General features: G+C 38.0%; 1 protein-coding gene across 2 annotated transcripts in view; it reads right to left on the bottom strand.

Annotated features, from left to right (window-relative positions):
- Positions 1-13,877: 13,877 nt before the first annotated feature.
- CA3 (carbonic anhydrase 3) overlaps positions 13,878-20,028 on the bottom strand; it is a 69,736-nt gene continuing 63,585 nt past the window's right edge. For both annotated transcript variants that reach the window (XM_023227827.1, XM_031935873.1), the window contains 4 exons: positions 18,745-18,837; positions 17,639-17,701; positions 16,565-16,720; positions 13,878-14,869 (listed from right to left, as the gene is read on the bottom strand). In XM_023227827.1, the coding sequence (XP_023083595.1) occupies positions 14,750-14,869; positions 16,565-16,720; positions 17,639-17,701; positions 18,745-18,837 (432 nt within the window). In that variant the 3' untranslated portion in view covers positions 13,878-14,749. The remainder of the gene's footprint in view (positions 14,870-16,564; positions 16,721-17,638; positions 17,702-18,744; positions 18,838-20,028) is intronic.

Here is a 20,028-nt window from a genome sequence, read left to right as displayed (position 1 = left end):
CAGTTTAATGTGATTGTGTCAGCCTTGGCATCACATTACTTACATCTGAAAATATATAGATAAATAAAAGGATAAGTTATTAGTGTACATTTTTGCAATATTTATCTCAAAATCACTCTTTACTATTTATTTCAGTCAATTTCACCCAAACAAATATGATTCATATTTAGACTTACTTGTTCTTGTTCTAAGATTCTAGAAAATTGTGTGCTTCTGCTTATGTGGCTTTCGGGTTGATGTCACAGGGAATTCTTAGGCACGAAAGCAGCAATACACTTTTTAAATTTTTAGCACCATTACAAAATGGAGTTTATTTGTGCCTCTGTAGGTGCACGGTATCTGTTGGGGCGCAGTGAGGTAATTTTGATTCTTTACATACTTTTTAAGTATTAACTTAGTTGCTGTGAGACTCTTCACTTGGCCCTGGGGACATGGCGTTGATAGGTGCCAAGAATTGAGTACAAAGTTTATGAATGTAGAGTGGGTTCCCGGGATTCTGTAGAGGGAGCCAGGCTATTTGATCAGCAGAAATGCTTGTCTTTTCATTTTCTGTGAGGCTGGATTATGACTTTCCTAATAGGGACGAAGTAAGAACATGTTTGATTCTTAAATATGTTTAAAACTTCAAACACCACCAAACTGCAGTTCACCAAATGGATTATTGTTGTGGGAATTTTTCCTTATCTCTCACTTCTGGAAAGTGAATTAATTCTCAGTGGGAGCAGGCCCTCCCCACAGAGCTGCTGTTAGGGAGAGTGTCACATGTTCACCACAGGGCGGAGAGTAGTTCGCCTCTGGTTACTCAGAAGCAATCTAAATTTTTTAGTAGTGTTTTTGGTAGTACAGTGGTTGGCTTAGCATTGTTTTATTTTCCTAGTCAATTTTTTTTTTTTAATGGAGTTAACTTTATGCATTCACGTCGGTCAGTCCCAATCTAACTTTATTTTACTGAAGGCATTCTTAGCAGGCTGTCATGATTCACTGGCTGCAAAAGACTACTCTAATACTGGATTTGTTAAAATAAAAAAAGTTACTTATCTTATTATGTACCTGTTTCCATGAGAGGAAAGGATTGGTTCATTTCAGAATAATCCTAAGTAAAGGAACTGACAGTAACTGGAGAAAAGTACTTTTCTTTGCCCCAGGGAAAAAAAAAATTCAGTCAGTATATCAGGAAAATGTAATATAAAAAAATCTTAAAGTCTGTGTTCCAATTATTGGAGTAAAAAAAAGCTTCTAACATATTAATCTTAGTAAAAATGTAAAAGAAAAAGTATTTGCTTTTTCTCAAAAAATGTAAAGATATTGTTAAGATATTTTACAAAGTGAGATATACATTATTTATTAAATATTTAATTAAAAAGCTAAGAAAAAGATATTCTCATACTTGTTACAATTATAGTGTTAAAGTAAATATCTGGGACTGGACTCAGTGGCTCATGCCTGTAATCCCAGCACTTTGGTAGGCCAAGGCAGGCGGATCGCTTGAGCTCAGGAGCTCAAGACCAGACTGGGCAACGTGGCAAAACTCCATCTTTAGAAAAAATAAAAAGTTAGCCAGGCATGGTGGTGTGCCCCTGTAGTCCCAGCTGCTTAGGAGACTGAGGTGGGCGGATTGTAGCCCTGAAAGTCAAGGCTGCAGTGAGCCATGATCATGCCACTGCACTACAGACTGGAAAACAGAGTGAGATCCTGTCTCAAACAAAATAAAAATAAATAAATATCTATGGAGGCCAAGAGCCACTTGTTTCTTGGGGCTCCCATAGATCTTTGCATGCACATCCTTCTATCCTAATATTGGCAATTCTGCATTGTAATCAGACACTATTGTAATCATTGGGTTATAATCCAATGCCCCAATAAACTGTTGACTGCTCATTTGTAAAGCAGGGATAACGACACCCACCTCATTGTTGTAAGAATTCAGTCAGTGAGCATAGGTAAATCACCTGTCAGGTGTAGGCACTCAGTAAATGATGGCTATTCAGTTCCTCCTAGACAGTGCTAAACAGTTACAATATAACGTAAGGAATGCAAAATTAAACACCTGGGCCAGGTTCAAAGGAAACATTTAAGAGGAATGAGTCTCCAGCAGCAGGAGGTGTTTTTTTTATTAGTTTTTTGTTTTTGTTTTTGTTTTTGTTTTTGTTTTTTTTTGTGGGAGGACAGAGGAGTGTTTGGGTCATGGAGATGTCCATTCTACCACACTTATGTTTTTCTTCTTAAACTGTGCCCCCTGAAGTTGGGCACTGTGTCACACTATTTATCTCTGTATCTTAGGCACCTAGCACCCTTTACGTAGCCTGAATCCCAGGATACATATAGTAGCTACTCACATAGTACTCCTTGAAATTACAAACTTTGAAAAATCCAAATGGAGATAATGGCAGTTTCACTTTGCAGAAGTTAGTAAATAATTTTGTTACAGATTACAATTAGCAAATAACTTTGTGCTAAAATTAGGTTGGTTTTGAATCTGGATTAATTTACTGGCTTTGTGACTTTGGGCAAACTGCTTGATTGTGCTAAGATTCAATTTCCTCATCTATAAAACTAGGGTAACAATAATACCTACCTCACAGAGTTGTGGTGAGGACTAAGATGATTCAATATGTATGAGGGATTTAACCTAGTGCCAATAGTTAGAGCTTGATCAATGTTAGTTATCATTACTACCATTACTTGTTTCTCAGCTCCTATTTTGTGCTTAATATTTTCTACGTGCTAGGTGACTCGTGTCTTCATTCATTCACTCAGCAAATCATTCTGAGTGCTACTATGTGTCAGGCATCAGCACAGAGGCTATAGCCATAAACCAGATCAACATAACTCCTGCCCTCACAGAGTTGACATGGGGATGGATGGGGCTACTATACAATAAATGACTCAAAAAAACAAAAACAAAAAACAAAAGTAAATTTCCAATACTGAGAATTTGTATGCGGAAAGTAAAACAGGAATGAGGTAAAGAATAACAAGTGAGGAAATCCTACTTTAGATGCAGTGATTATAGAAAACCTATTGAAGGAAGTGCATTTGAGGAACCACTAAAAAAAGATCTGGGGAAGGGCATTTCAGGCAGAGGAAACAGCAAGTATAAAGGTCCTGAGAAAGGAAGTTTCTAGAACAGAAAAGCTTGTGACTGGAGCATGGCGATTGAGGAAGAAAAGACAAGTAGTGATGTCAGAGACAGTCAGGGGCTACAGCCTGCAGAGCCTTGCAGACGACGATAGCAATAAAGGATTTTATACTGGTTGCACAGGGAAGCCATTGGGAAGTGGCTTATGCACATGTGTATTATGTGCTGGGAGGGTGTAATACAAACTGCAACAATATCACATTGTAGAATTAAAAGAAGTTTGGAGGTTAACTGGTCCAACTCTTTATTTTATAGATAAGGAGACTTGTAGAAGTCCCCAGATACAACATGCTGTTCCCTAGCTCCTTGCTTTTATTCATCTGACAACTTCCTTTTCAGAAAGATCCAAACTCCTTGTTCTACCTATAAAACTATTTAATACTGTCTCTAGCTTCCCTCTTGGGCTCTGAGTCTCTCAGTATCCTTCTTTGGTAAGATGGGAGGCAGCATCACACGTGGTCAAGAGCCCAGGTTTTATAGTTTGGATTTGGCTTCTAGGACTTCTTCACTACATGATCTTATATTAATTGTTTGGCCTCCTCAAAGCTCAGTTTCCATATGTGAAATGTAACGAGTACCCAGGGCTACTGATCATGTCAAATGGACTAGTTTGTGCGAATTGGTCATGTGAATGAACATGATGCCTGGTATGTTGTTAGCATACCAATTAGGATTATTGTCATTGTAGTCAAGAGTCATAGAATTGTGAAATGGGAATCGACTTTGTGATAAGACAGACCTGTGTTCATACTCTGACTCGAACACTTAACTTGCTGCATCACCTTGAGCAAACTAAGCAATCCCTCTGAACTTCATGTGCTTTGTTTGTGGATGGGGACTGGGCGGAGTGGGGTGAGGGGAATTCTACCTCTACAACATGATGAGAATGAATGTCTGGAAGATGCTAGATACAATCCTGGCACATTTTCTTTGTTGAATAAATGGTATGATTGTCATTACATGTAATATGTTCCATCATCAAATAACAGGTTGACTTCCCTAGTTCTCTAGCTTGGATGAAAATTCACATGTATTTAGTTAACATTATTTGAGTTCCTGATCTATAAAAACAGCTAACACTTATTGAAAACTGATTACGCACCAACACAGTTCTGAATGCTTCACATAGTCCTGCTCTACAACTGGTGACATTGAGGCATAGAGGTACGTCAGATTACCCCAGGTAACTCAGCTAGGAAGTGATGAGGCCAGGTATGAAACCAGAGAGTTTGAACTATTAGCCATCTGCTGTGTGGTCTCCCCGAGGGCCAGTGAAGTGCCTTCAAGGAGTTTATAAAGGCACCTGCCTTGTCATGATGTAATAGCAATGCATTAAGATTACGTAAGCAGGCCGGGCGCGGTGGCTCAAGCCTGTAATCCCAGCACTTTGGGAGGCCGAGACGGGCGGATCACGAGGTCAGGAGATCGAGACCATCCTGGCGAACACGGTGAAACCCCCTCTCTACTAAAAATACAAAAAATTAGCCGGGCGAGGTGGCGGGCACCTGTGGTCCCAGCCACTCGGGAGGCTGAGGCAGGAGAATGGCGTGAACCCGGGAGGCGGAGGTTGCGGTGAGCTGAGATCCGGCCACTGCACTCCAGCCTGGGCGACAGAGCGAGACTCCGTCTCAAAAAAAAAAAAAAAAAAAAAAAGATTACGTAAGCAGTATTCCTCTATAAAATAGAATGTTCTATCAAAATGCTGGCCATTTTTAGGGTTTCCTGCTAAACTCCTTTTAACTATTTAGGGTAGCAGGGGATAACAATAACTTTACATATAATAAACAGTTGAATTCAACTTTCCTTAGTAAATAGTTTTTCAGACTTTTAAAAATGTAGTTTCTGAATGTGTCTTTGTTTTTTCATAATAACTAGTAACACTTAACTTTTCTGTAAGTAATAAAACCTATTTAGTTTTGAAGAGTAGTGGATGAATTCCAAGCTCATTACCTAGTTTCACTTTCAACCAGAACTGGAAGAAGTATTAAGTGGGACAATTACACTAAAAATACGCAAAGTACACATTTCAAATATTTTATATTCCAGAACAGCTGTCACATGTGATACTATCATCAATCTAATAAAAATAAAAGTCCACCTCTTCTTAGAGCATAGCTTCTCCGCTGGAGGCAGTTTTGCTCCCCGAGGGGGATGGTGACAATGTCTGGACACATTTTTGGTTTTCACAGCTGGAGGAGACAGGGACTGTGTGCCATTGGCCTCTAGTGGATAGAGGTCGGGGATGTTGCTAAACATTCTACAATTCAGAGAATCACCTACTGACAACAGTGAATTTTTCTGTCTGAAACGTTAACAGTACCAAGATTTTGGAACCCTACCTTAAGAGTATACATAAGGTAATGCTTTTGTAAAAGGTCTGTGTTACAGTCGCATATGTGTCCAGCAACATGTGAGCCCTAGGACAGGGCTTTGCCCATAATACTCCCTCGCTTATCTTTTGTTTATTGGATTGTATAGAAAAGAACAAAATCCAGCTCTGTACCTTAAGATCATTGTCTCTTCACTTTGCTTCAATACACTTCCAATGATGGCTTTGCACCTAAATCATAGTGACTTGGTTAAGTTAATATTAGCTTCGCCACATGATTAAACTTCTCTTTTGCTTATAAATCACCATTTTGTATAGGGGAATTTCTGACTTCCCTTTAGTTATAAGAACAATTTAACATTTTCCATGCAAGGGGAATTGTAGGCATTACGAATAAGTTTTTTCCTCCTGTTCAAGGACGGGAGCCCTCATTCACCAGTGTCACTAACTGACAACTGTCTTAAGAGTATACAAGTGGAAAATCAGCACTATATAATCCTATAACATATGTGGATAGGCTATAGGAAACAAAGATAATTATATTGTATAACTCTGTAGTTTTCTCGTTTGTGTTTATCCAGGTTGATTCCAAAGAAGACAGAAAATCTATATGCATGAAAAGATGTCTTAAAAAGTTTTGAACTACTCAAAATTAAGATTTGGGGAAATAGTAGTAGTATATAACCTAAGAAAACTGCTGCTGGCTGTGAACCCCCGTGGCATTTTCTTTGCAATTCTTTGCTTCTTGTTAAATTGTATGTGTTTTTACCATTTCACACAAACTTTTAAAGATTATTCCATGCAGTTAGCTCTATGCTTCTATTAGTGTCTCTCTCGCTCTCTCTCTTTCTCTCTCTCTTCCATCTGAGTACAATGTCTAGAAAATAATATACACTTGAAAGAATAAATGTCATTTAAATATTTTAATGAACAGAAGGAATAGTCCAGTATATTTCCCTAGACCTATGTATTGTGAATGCTTTTTTCTTTCTTTTTTTATCTTTTGCCAGCTTTGACCAAGCCAAAAGAATTATAGCCAAATTCAAAAAGCTACCCAACCCAAGATCAAAACTGATGAGTCAAAAATGTGTGCTATTCCTCCAAGAACTCATTGACATGACAGTCTCTGACCTTCCTAGGATGAGGTTATTAGCTCATGAACCTAGACTGGAATTCAGTGTTTTAGGAGTTTCGTTGTACCATCTCTCCATACATCCATCCTTCCTTCCATTTATCCTTCCATCCATCCATTCATTCCTTCAACCGTGCAGCAATTCACAGCAGTCTTAATGACTCTCTCTTTTTAAAGATTTGTTGTAGAATTATCTCCTTCTACTTCCACTCTCAGGTAGTCTCCACTTGGTGAGACAGTGAATAAGACAGTGGGCCAGCATGGCTGGTGAGAAACGACAGGACACAACAAAGTGGACCAGTTGGCAGGAGATTCTGTAGGCTGATTTTGTCAGCATTTGACTCTGCACCAGCTGCCCCCCCATGACCCTGTACACACTTCAGGGGTGCACATGATGACTGCCCCATGACAGGAAGAAAACATGAGAAATTTTATTTATAGTTAATTTTTTAGCCTCTAAAATTTTCTACTTTGTTTATATTTTATAATATATAAAATAATAAAATACTGTGAATATACACTTTATTTTTTTTAAATGAAATCTTGTGGGAACATGTGGAAGAACTGTGTCCCAGGGTCCCTACATCATTCAAAAAGAGTCCGGAGTCCATTGCTGACCCAAAGACCCAGGTGACCCAGAGCCGTGTTTTGCAGGTCGCCTGTACCCTCAGTCCTATCCGTTCCTTCTTTCCTATGGCACTGATATCACTGTTCAACATGTATTTCATGCCCAGTGTGTTGGGCACTGTGCTTGTGCCCGATAAGCCCTTTCATTCAGTATTCACAGCCATGTCTAGTATCATTTCTCTTGAGCAATGTTTGGAAGTCGCCTTTATCTTTCTATTTTTTTCTCCTCCTTGATGCTTCTAAGTAGTTCCTTAACCTACTTTTATTTCTTCCATATTTGACACATAAACACTTTTGAAAAGCATGAAATCTTTTCAAAAAGAGCCTTTCTTATGACCGGGCATAGTGGCTCACACCTGTAATCCCAGCACTCTGGGAGGCCAAAGTGGGCAGATCACTTGAGGTCAGGAGTTTGAGACCTGCCTGGCTAACCTGCTGAAACTCCATCTCTACTAAAAATACAAAAATCAGCCAGGCCTGGTGGCACGTGTCTATAATCCCAGCCAAAACCCCGCCATTGCACTCCAGCCTGGGTGACGGCAGAGTGAGACTGTGTTTCAAAAAAAAAAAAAAAAAAAAAAAAAGAGCCTTATTTTAGTCATCTGTGTATACTTTTAAAATTATATACCAAATAGTGAATACTTTTGCCCAGCTGAAAGCATTACCCTGTAGCTGTAAACTTTCTTCACCTTGTGGTGATTTCATAATTTCTCTGCAACTCTCTGCTCCCCTTGGGGCCTCATCAATGTTTCATATCAATTAAGCTCCCAAGAATAAGAGGCTCAGTACACCTCACAATCCCTTAGTTAGAGAAAACAAATGAAAAGGAATGAATTAGACCTTCTCAGATAAGATGTCATTAAAATACTCTTTTAATTAAGAAATATTTATTATAGGCTGTCTGAAATTTACATGTCAAGCTACAAGTTAAGCCGCAAAGTACTTACTATTCCACCCTACCACTCCCCAGCCCACCACCATCATAACTGATGATGACTTCTAGTAATTTACTGTCTGAGGTAAAGCTTTTTTAAAAAAATTCTCAGCTATACTATAAAGCTCGAGGTAGTAATTATCAGTACCTGAACATACATGGGGCCTATGTTGTTTGTGGAGGAAATTTACCTGAATTTACCATCTACCTGGCAGGTGTGGTATGGAATGTGTCCATTGGAAATGCTTATTGGATTTTCAAAAGCATCATACTTTGCTAATCATGACTGTGAAACAAGGATTTGTGTTAGGAAGAGGTATCTTTATTCTGTATGTGAACTTGCCATAAGCATCTCTACACAAAACTGAATGAAATGGAGAACTAAAGTCACTAATGAGAAAATTAAGGCAAACTTAGAGAAAAGAGAGAGTGGGGAAGTTCAAGTGCCAGCATGAATCATGCCAATTAGTGTCATCAGAGCCTAATGCCACAGACTCATTGCTAATCTACCTCTTCAACTTGCGCATTAGAAGCATGAGTGCTAAAAGAGATAAATATGAGGGCAGAGACTCTGCTGTAATATCTCCTAAAACATGTCGCTTTTATGCTAAGTGAAATTAGTTATTAAGATTAAAATTTGCAAATGATAAGCTTTGGATATATGTAAAACTGCTTCTCTTCTTCCATGCACACTTTTTTTATAGAGAAGCCTGGGTTGCAGCAACAGACATCTGTATATTCTGCATTGAGAAAGTACAAGAATTTTCCCTAATTGAGGAAGTGTAAGAACTCATTGAGATGCCAGTCTCTGGCCTTCCTAAGATGAGGCAACAGCTCCCAGTAGCTCATGGACTTAGACTGGCGTTCAGTATTTGAGGAATTTCATGGCACTATCTATCTGTTCATCCATCCATCCCTCTATCAGTTTATCCATCCATCTATTCATTCCTTCAACCATGCAACAAATATCTTTGGGCTCTATTCTAGGTTCCAGATACTGTGTTAAGTGCTGGGGCTTCAATAGCGTAATGAAACAGATGAAGTATTTACCTTCATAAAACCTCCCTGCTGCCACTACTTATCTCACACACACACACACACACACACACACACACCAGCTCTTATATTACAAACATAATTTTAAAGTGTTGTTGTTACTCCTAAATTAGTTCCCAGTGTGAGAATCTGAGCTCCTATATATTCACTGATGTGGAGCCTTCTCAGTTCTTAATTCTTCCCAGCACTTGGCCTTGCCCTTACATTTGCTGTGCTTGGCTTGTACAATTTTTCCACCCTTAATAGGCCCCCTTCTTTGGGGTCCTGATCCATCCACATGCCCCTTGTGATGCCTTAGATCTTGCTGTAAACTGATCTCACAGGAGCAGAAGTGTGAATTCTGTGAGCGCAGTATTTTCAAACACTTCCATTTGTATTATAGTTCCATGGGAGCCAGGTTCCTTTTAGGGTAAGAATTCCCTTGAACAAATGCGTTTGGAACCATCCAAATTTCAAGTGCGCTGAATACATATTATAGAAATGTATGGACATGTTGGAACAGAGAATATGTGCACTTAATGCCCAAAATATTTCCCTGGAATTCCACTCTCCTCTACCTGAGGAAGATTTAAATACAAGGGAGGATTTGATTCCTGTTTACTGCACAGAGTCAATTCTAACCTGGCTAAAATTAGCTTTTAAATCACTGGGTTTTATGCTGCTGTTGCGCACGTGGTCCCCTGTGATTACACCATTAGATTCCCTCTTACTCCTGCTGATTGCCTGTGATTACTTACGCGATCAAGTTGTCAAGTGGCAGCACCTACTAAACACCGTCACACCTAAAGTATTTCTTTAACCCTCTACTTAATTCCTTGATGCTGGATTTTATGCCTAGACTGTTTTATCTCCTTTTTTTTGTAGTCAAATCACCCCCAAAGTACAAGCTCTTCTCTCAAGTGTGACTTCTGCATCTCATTTAGGATTCTGACTTTATGGCATGCTCAGACAAATCCAAAATCAATTTCATAGCAGGAGACTTTCTGTATTTACTATTAAGATAGATTTCCACTTCGCGCTGCACTCCAAGGGATTCTATCTTGCCAACATTTGAAAATCAATATTGAACAAAAGGAACGCTATGGTTCTTCCAACTCTCCTCTTTGGTTTATTTTCTGGATATTTTGCTAACTCTGTATGTTTCTCAGGAGGGGGTAGAACTCCTAGAGCAGAAGTTTCCTCAGGAAAAGTTATTTGGTCCTCCTTTGAATCGCTGCTTCTAGTGATGTGCTGGTTTCCAATGTCACCACATCTTGTTTTGCCTGATATATATATGGGACAGAAGTTGTTGTTTAAAAATACCATTTTCACCAATAATAACCAGAGGTGAGCCGTTATAGAAACTCTTTTAATGTTACCTGTGATGAGGTGTGGATTCACGATGTTACTAATAGATACCTAAAGAAAGAAACGTGAGTTTAGGTATTGAATAAGGCATCCAATTTTTTCTTGGTTGATGTAAAATTAATTAATAAAAGATCATCGTTAACTCCTATTGTGAGTTACGTCAGAAGGACTATTCTAAGTGATTTACAAGGAATTCTTAAAATCTCTCTGGAGGCAGGTTTACAGATCTCTGGAGAGATCTCTTAATAATCTCTCTGGAGGCAGGTTTACATTCCTGTTTACAGATGAGGAAACAGGCATAGAGAAATTAACTTGCCTGCTGCCACATAAGTGTTGTGTGACTTGAATCTAGTCCTTCTGAATACTGAAGAGGGCTTTAAAATGTTAATTTCCCATTATTTAAGTTTCAGTGCAATAACTACTATTCTTTTATCCCTCAGGCCTTATTTTTGGCTATAAAGACTCTTAAAAATATGTAAGAATCCTTCACTCTCTTTTCTTTTGCATAGATATTAATGACTAATAGTAAACATTTGAAAAACAGAAATAGGCTGTCAAAAACAATTTTTAAATCTTATTGCTCTACAATTAGTGTGGATAAAGTACAGCATGGCTTTTAACGTCATAGTCATTTTTGTAATTATTTTGCTGCCATCTAGTGACTCACATGAAATTTTTGTAATATTTTGCTGCCATCTAATGACCTAAGTGAAAATAACATTCAAACATGATTTTATTTTCCCAGCTGCATTTTAAGACTTTAAGAACTACTTTAGGGGTAGGTTTTAAAAGAATCATTAAATTTCTATATCTCAAATATGAAATTTAAAAAATCTGAAATTCACAGTTATTCATTTTTCTTACCTCTTCTCACTTATTATTCCTCTGCTAAAATAATATATTTTACTCGTAACTGGAGCTCATATTTAATATCAGATAAGAAGGCATTAGAAAAGAACCTAGAATCTAATTAATTTTCTTTATGTCAGTTTAGACCATATGTATTTCTCTTAGGCCAATTTTATTTGTGCCAATTCTCATTTTAATAACTGTCATATTAATTTTTCCACATGTCTCCAAGCTTCTTAGTAGCTGATCAATTTCAACTATATTTAATTGTATAAATGATTATGGTTAAACATTGAGAGCTTCAGTTTTGCATGTTCTGTGTAGAATGCTTCTCACTTGTCTACATAAATATTCACTGATTGTACTGTTTAAAGAATTTTGGATCAATACTCCTGAAATTATTTGCCTTTTCATAAATATATCCTGTCTGCTCATTTAAAAAGCAGGGATTATATTAACAATATATTTGCACACTTAGTCTTGGCCGGGTGTGGGGGCTTACGCTTGAAATCCTAGCACTTTGGGAGGCCCAAGTGAGCAGATCACCTGATGTCAGGAGTTTGAGACCAACTTGAATAACATGATGAAACCCCATCTCTACTAAAAATACAAAAATTAGCATGGCATCCTGGTGCATGCCTGTAATCCCAGCTACTTGGGAGGCTGAAGAACAAGAATCACTTGAACTCAGAAGGCGGAGGTGCCAGTGAGCCAAGATCATGCCACTGCATTCCAACCTGGACAATAGAGTGAGACTTCATCTAAAAAAAAAAAAAAAGTTATATATATGTAAATATAGATATATTTGCATACCTCTAACAATACCCTATATTAGGTAAATTCTTGTTGATTCTGCCCTTTCTATAGGCTTTTAATGACATGATAATCTGAATACTATGAAACACGAATTCAAATTAGTTTCTGCCCTATTTTGAAATGTTAAAATACTTGCAATGATTATACCCTGAAGAACAAAAGTTGGCAGATGCTGAAATCTTCTTACCACAGCAGTTCCTGGCCATGCCCCTTTCTAAGGCTATGTGTATCTGAAATGCAATTGTTTGGGGGCCTGTTTATGATCAGGAAAATGATCCCCCTGCTGAATAAGGACACAGTATGTCTTTAATATTCTAATGGACATCTATAATATCACAGCACTTTGAGTTCAGCACTTTGAGAAGCTGGGAGGAAATTTTAAGATGGGCAATAATTGTGAGCATTGACAATGACTCAGACTGGAGGGAGGGGGAGAAGTATGTTCTACTAGAAAGTTCCCACCTGAAGCTAATGAGATCATTTTCCAAGGGGATCTAAACTAAGATAAACAAAAAACAATATTCCTATTAACCATGTAATGTGTTGTTCAAGAAGGTAAGTATTTTACCTGGATTCATCTATATTCATGATATCACTTTTTCAACAAATATTGAGTAATTATTATGTGCCAGACACAGTATTAGACAGCAAGGTGAATGTCAGCATGCAAGACTCATATTTGTGCCTTCATAGAGCATATGGTCTATGAAGATAGCCTCTTTTGATGGGGCGTTTTCCCTCAAAACAGTTCTAACCTTGTTCAGCTTGTGTACTGGAATAAGGACCATTTGTAGCTGGCATTAAGTCATATGTTCCTCCCCCACATAGAGTCAATACTGGATACATCTTTTACAGTGCATAAGCATTACTAAGTAAGTACCTTGAGAGAATCAGCTTGTGTATTATCACTATTGATCAAAGCTCCACACCTCCTAATTTCAAGGGATTTAATTAACACTTCCAGTTCACACTGACCAACCTGGTTTGACTTCATCTAGGTGGTAATCTATTAAATATCTTTAGCCTCATAGGACTCTGTCACATGATTTGACTTCTGGCATCTCAGGACTCTCCTGATCCAATATTATTTCATTCCTTAGGGCAATGAACTTATTCCTGTCACTTTTTAAAGTAAGTTAACATATTGGCCAGTGAGGTGATGAAAGACGTATCAAAACCACTAACTGCAAAATTAGACTTTATGTCTAAAGATTTTATATTACATGGTTTAAAGATCTAAATATGTGGATTTTTGCAGTGTTAGGCCAGCATCATCCTAAAGGCACAATTTTTAAAAATATAGATGTAAAAGCTATAGTCTGACTTGATTTCATGCCCCTAAAACCCATTGTACAAGTCTGAACCCCAGAATCCTAAACCAATTTTGAGGCCTCTGGAAAGTATTTCCCACTATCAGATATATGGCCACACATTCGTCTTCTGGTCTGCAGTTTCCTCAGAAGGCCCTTACTAATTGCTTTTTTTTTTTCCCCGACACTCCTTGAGGAATGTAGCATCCAGACTAAGAACTTCAGTCCTTAGTGCCATCCTTCAGCTATAAAAACAAACTTACAAAGTTTGTTGCTCTTAAACTCCATTTTTGTCATTTATGCTGCCTTTCCATTTAAAAAAAACACAACACTCAATGTTTTCCGTTCATGTCTTTATTGGTTCTGGTGATCAGTACAACTGCTTTAACTTCAAATGCCATCATTCACTGTTTTGTGTTCTAATGATCATTCATTCCAGCCTCCAGTGAGAAAGACAACAGAGGCACTTTTTATTTTAATAATCATGCAAAGGAAAATGTAGTGAAATTAAAAATAAATGGCCCTCCTTCAGGTAAAGAAAAATACTAGGATAAATTCAACTACATTTATGAAGAAGAAATTCAAATACTGAATCAAAAATTTGAAAACTCCTGATTGTGTTGTGTTTTCTTTTCACGGATAATCAAAACCAAGTAATCTTAGTAGCTAAAAGTTCAATAAATGACTGACTTCTTGCTGGTGTTAAGAGTTAAAACATATTATTAAGCTCAGTTCTTGCTGTCCATAGTCATTTTAATTTCTGGCTTATGTTTAATTGTTACATGATCTTCATACACCTCTACTACATGTAGAATTACTGATATTTCTTTAAGATGGACAACTCATAATATAAAAATAAAAACAATGAAGTTCTGTGAAATTTTAGGTAACAGAAAAACTGGTACCCAGTAGCTAGCCATTTTTAAAATATCTTTACTCTTCCATCTCTGTTTCTTCTTCTTTGAAACTTTACTAAAAATGCTACTTTTATAGGAAAGATGGTTATTACAGAGACCAAATGTGAAATCTATGCTTTCATATTAGATCTTGTCAAAAGTAACTTTGGTTTCTTGGTGACCACATCTCTCACATTCATTGCTCAGTGTGGAGAAATGAAATAGACTTGGAGTAAGGAGCACCAGAAGGAGGCAAGGAACCAAGCTCTCCAATGGCAGGTTTCCTATCCTGAAGAGGGCAAGATCCAGCAGCCTCATTTGAAGGAAGCTCTCACAACCCTGTTCTTGATAGGCTGTGGAGGGCGCCAGTTGCCCACAAGGGGCACTGGGGGCTCGTTCTCAGCGCTGGAGAGGAGGCTCCGCAGCTTGGCCATCTGCAAAGGGCAGGAGTAGACTGTTAACAAGACATTTGGATCAACTGGACACACTATGCAACAAAGAGGTGTAAATACTGTTTTTTTTTTTTTTTGGGGGGGGGGGGAGTCTCGCTCTGTAGCCAGGTTGGAGTGCAGTGGTGCGATCTTGACTCACTGCAACCTCCACCTCCCAGACTCAAGCCATTCTCCTGCCTCAGCCTTCTGAGTAGCTGGGATTACAGGTATCCACCACCATACCTGGCTAATTTTTTGTATTTTTAGTAGAGATGGGGTTTCACCATGTTGGCCAGGCTGGTCTCGAACTCCTGACCTCAGGTGATTCACCTGCCTCGGACTCCCAAAGTGCTGGGATCACAGGCGTAAGCCATCGTGCCCAGCCAATACTGGTGTTTTAAAAACGACAAGCAAACCACACAACCTGTCCCCGGTGTCCAGTCCAGAGCTATTTAGCTAGTCGCTGCATAGTGACACACATTTTTTGTTTATTTGTAAAAGCCCTTTTCTTCATTCTATACAAGATCACTATGCCCTCTGGTCACAGCGTTTTCCTCTTGAATTCTGAAACATTTATTTTTTATCTGAGAGGTCGGTATGAACTATATACTTTGTTGGAGAGGATGACCACATCCATATATCAGTGTAAATAAAATGTAATAGACCTTTGTTGTATAAGTTTATGGAGTCAATTATTTTAAGAGCAAAAAGAAATCCAACTCATGCTCCATTTTCAATTTTAAATTGTCTTTTCTTTCTTAAAGGGTAAGAAAATAAATTCTCATTAATAACACTATGATTCTACATTAAAATATTTTTACATTTCTTCTTGAAAAAATTTCATTCTTTCCAAATAGTTATATCACTGAACACGGTTGTTAAATCTGATCTTTTAATAAAAATGTCTTTATAAACTGACATAAATATGCAACCTGTTGCCTTATGCAAGAGATACACACTGGGAAACTGATTTTACTATTACAGAACATGCATGCTCTAGGTTGTAAGTCCCTGTGTTGTTTACTTGCTTCAATCTGTTTTTCTCCATGTTCTTGCCCACTTATTTTCTCCTACGTAGCTTTTCCTTGAAAATGTCTTTAATGAATGTTACTAGGACACTCTTTAGATTGAACAGTAAGAAGGGAACCTTGAGAAGAGATGCCAAAAAGTACTGGGAACAGTTTGGAGGTGGAATTAGAATCCTGCACTTGGCTGTGTGATCATGGACAAATTACTGAACCTTTGAACCTTGAATTATGTATCTGTAAAATTGCAGAAATAATATATAGCATACAAAATTGTTAAATCATTTCCAGTAGCACCCTTCTCTTCTCCAGGTCTGTATTTATCATCCCATCTTCTTACCAGTGCTCAGCATTTGGCAACATCCAAATTAACAAAGATTCATATTAATCTAAACCCTTTAAAGTGTTTAGATTACTCTAAACACTTTAAACTCAGTCATGGTCAGCATCGAAATGACTTTTAAATGAGTTGCATTTATCCTGGTACCCTTTGGGGGCCAAGTTTTAGAAAGCTGAACAGGCTGGTTGTAACTAACCAGGGCAGACCATGAAATCTCTAGCCATAGAGCTGTCCAGTGAGTATCCAGTTAGTAGCTATGTATTTTTGATTTGGTATCTGTATCTTACATAGGCAGACAGCAACATAACCCCATGTGTTCACAAGGCTGCTCACCTGGTCAGAGCTCACGGTCATGGGCTCCTTCAGCAGCAGCCACACAATACATTCCTCGCAGGGTGGCGTGGTGAATGACCCCTGGTAGGTCCAGTAGTCCCGGCATGCCGGGAACAGGCAGGATGGGTCAAACTTTGTGAAGGGTGCCTCCTTGCCCTGGGTAAGAGCAGGTTGCAGGTGCAGTGAGTTCGTGCATGCACATGCTCAACCACCCCAAGCCCTCACCACTTTATTTGTGAGAATGGATTTCAAATGCAATAGAGAAAATAGAACTTTTGAACAAAGTATAGGCCTGTCAGAAATAAAGATCAAAGCGGGGAAGCTGGTTTGCACATTATTACTTGATCTAACACAATCATTGTCACACTGTGTTCCTTATTGTTTTAACTGTGAGTAGAATTGGTAACTCTATCACTCCTCAAGAAAAAGGAGAAACTGATATCTCAAGCGTAATTGAATTATTTCATGTAAGTTAATGTTTTGTTGTTGATGATACCAAAAAATATCAGGCTTGCATTTTTATTGAATGTTCTACTTGGAATACTTACTTTCTCCGTTAGTAAAACTGAATAATATTTGATTAGAATGGTCACAAAAAAAATTAAAATTTTTCTCTTACTTACATGAGTCTATTGTTAAGATTTTAAATTTATAAGTGCTTCCCAGAAAGGTCATCACCAAGACTCAACAGACCAGTATTGGCTGACATTTAGTATCTCCATGATGGTACGCATGCATATATGCAGTGTGTGTGTGTGTGTGTGTGTGTGTGTGTGTGTGTGTGTGTGTTTGGCAAGGATGCGGTGACCACTCAACTTCTCTGATTCTCACTTATTCCATTGAGAAAGAGATTATCTGACAGGATGACTATCACCATTAAAAAACTGATATATGTGAAATTGCTCTAAAAACTGTATGCCACACAAATATAATAGCATTTATTTTTATATTTATGCTTAGCATATCCATCAAACTTAGTAACAGATTTTAGGTGAAAAAAACTACTTGAAAATGTGTAAAGAAAATTTGCATAATCTGCTTTATGTTTTAGGAGGGAAAATGATTTTTGTTTACCTTTGTCTTAATCTTGTCCAATGCATCAAGGAAAATCTGGAACTCGCCTTTCTCACGTCCTATCTGTAAGAAAACGGAAATCCAAGTATAATTCTTTTATCTCTCCATAATTTAGGATTGTCTTCAAAGCTGATTTTGATCCATCCATCTGCAACTAGTGTTTATAAATCTGCCAAAATATCTTGTACTAAGCAAAAACATGAGTTTATTTTTCCTCAAGATTTTAGAGTATATATTTTCTGATCTAAATTTGGACTCCAGGCCTCTGAAGTACAGGACCACAAAATTACACGTTGATCTAGTTCTGTGTCTTTGACCTTCTCTGCAAAGTCATTCCACTTTTCTAAAAAACAGATTTAGAACCAAAATGGACCCTATGTTTCCCAAACTAAACTCATTGTCTTTCTTCTCAGACCTACTCCAGCTCCTGCTGTGCTGTGTTCAAGCACCAGAAATGACCCAGTGAATTAAGAACCTAAAACAAATTAGGTCATTCAAAGAGAAAGAAGCCAGATTTTCACCTCTGGCTTGAAATCTAGATTATGTTACCACTAACCTCATGTGTTAATGACACTAAGTCCTCTTTAAAGCAAGGCTGGCTCAACAACACACACATTCCATGTGCTATCTTAGCCTGGGATCATGGGAGTGGTGACCACCTCAAGCCGAGGGGATGTCCAGCCAGGGACTTGGCATCATATGGTTCCCAACACTGACTTTTCTGGTTTCCAGTGCAATTGAAGTGGAGCAGTGAGAAAGGAAAATGAATATATGCCACCTTTGCCCTTACCACCAGTATAATAAGCGCACTTTAAGGCTCTGTCCCCGCCACCTACACACACACACACACACACACACACACACATCCCACATCTGGGGAAAATTTAGAAGTGCTAGGGGTCCTGGAGTGTGGTAAAATATACACTTTTAGAGAAAAGCAAGACATTTTGAGCTGATCTTAGCAGAAATATCTTGATTAGTTGAATTAATAATAAAATGTATATAGAGGGAAGAAGGTAAAACTGAGGGAATGAAACTCAAACTATGCTAAGCATTGGTAGGGAAATACATTTTGAAAGAAAATATGTGGTCAATTTTTACTTTACCTTCAGAAAAATGCCAATCACAGCGATCCCATCACGCTGCTTCAGGGCTTCTTTAAAAGTGTTATACTTGGGGTTCCAGTGAACCAAATGAAGCTGAAACCATAGAAGACAGATTAGAAGGTAAATTCCTGGAATATGGAAGTAAGTATAACATTATCCACAGTAAATCCAATCGTTGTACAGGCTAAGGTTGCTGAGCACTCTCATAAAAGCTGAGAAAATTTGAAAGAGTAGCATGTAGTATTTTGGTAACACTTCTGGTGGCTCAAATAAAAGGCATATAAAATTATTCATCTCCTTTTATCAACCAGAGCTCCGAAACCTGGTGGCAACCTGATCTTAATTTAGAACATGGGTACCAGTTAGGTTAATCAAACTTTCTATACTGAGTTACAGAGAATGGCAAGAGAATACAATCATTTGCAGCAGTTAAAAAATGTTTTATTCAAGACCAAAAGTATGAAATAATCCCATATGCAAAGGTCAAACTGAAAGTCTTGCCTGCATCTGTAAGAAATATACTCAACTTTCCCCATTTGGTTGGGGAAGATGTCTAGAAGGCATTCTCGATATTTAATTTGTCTTGCCATGGCTCTCTAGATTGGCTATAAAGAAACAGAAAGATCACAGTGAAGTACTTTGGGTTTTCTAGCATCTAATTTAACCAAGAACTAAGCTGCCTAATGATTCTGCTTAAAAACATGTTCATAGTGTATTTCTGGGCTTCTGTCACAGCCCCTGTGTTAACCAGAGCCTATCTTTGGAAAAGAGAAAGGCAGGAAAAATGAATTGGTCCTCACCTCCAAGGCAACTACCACCACTTATTGGCTTGGCTTTATAAAGAAAACATGTCAGAGGCCTGTCTTAAGCCCTTGTAATTTGATGCGTTGATCTGAGTTACGATTCATTCTTTTCTTTAATGAGTTAACTGAGACAGAAAGTAGTATATGCTCAGATTAAATTGTATGTGTGTACACATATCTCTATGTGTGTGTAAATATGTGTGCGTGTGTATATATAGATATTCACACATACATATATATACGCACACGGTTCATTAAGAGATTGGAACATAAGCATTATTCAGAATTTCTAAATGCTATTTTTAGAGTACTATATTCTTATAAAACAGGCAGCATAGGGCACTGGATAAGACGATGAACTCTGAAGCCAGTCTGTATCAGGTAGAGCACTAGCATTCACCAGCTGTGTGACTTTATTATGTGTCTTTTCTATGCCTCTGTTTCCTCATCTGTAACCTGTCTCTTAAGGTAGCTAAGAGGA

Source organism: Piliocolobus tephrosceles, chromosome 7 (assembly GCF_002776525.5).
Source record: "Piliocolobus tephrosceles isolate RC106 chromosome 7, ASM277652v3, whole genome shotgun sequence".
NCBI lineage: Eukaryota > Metazoa > Chordata > Mammalia > Primates > Cercopithecidae > Piliocolobus > Piliocolobus tephrosceles.
The sequence above is the reverse complement of the archived record's forward strand: the minus strand, read 5'-3'. Positions and strand labels throughout refer to the sequence as shown.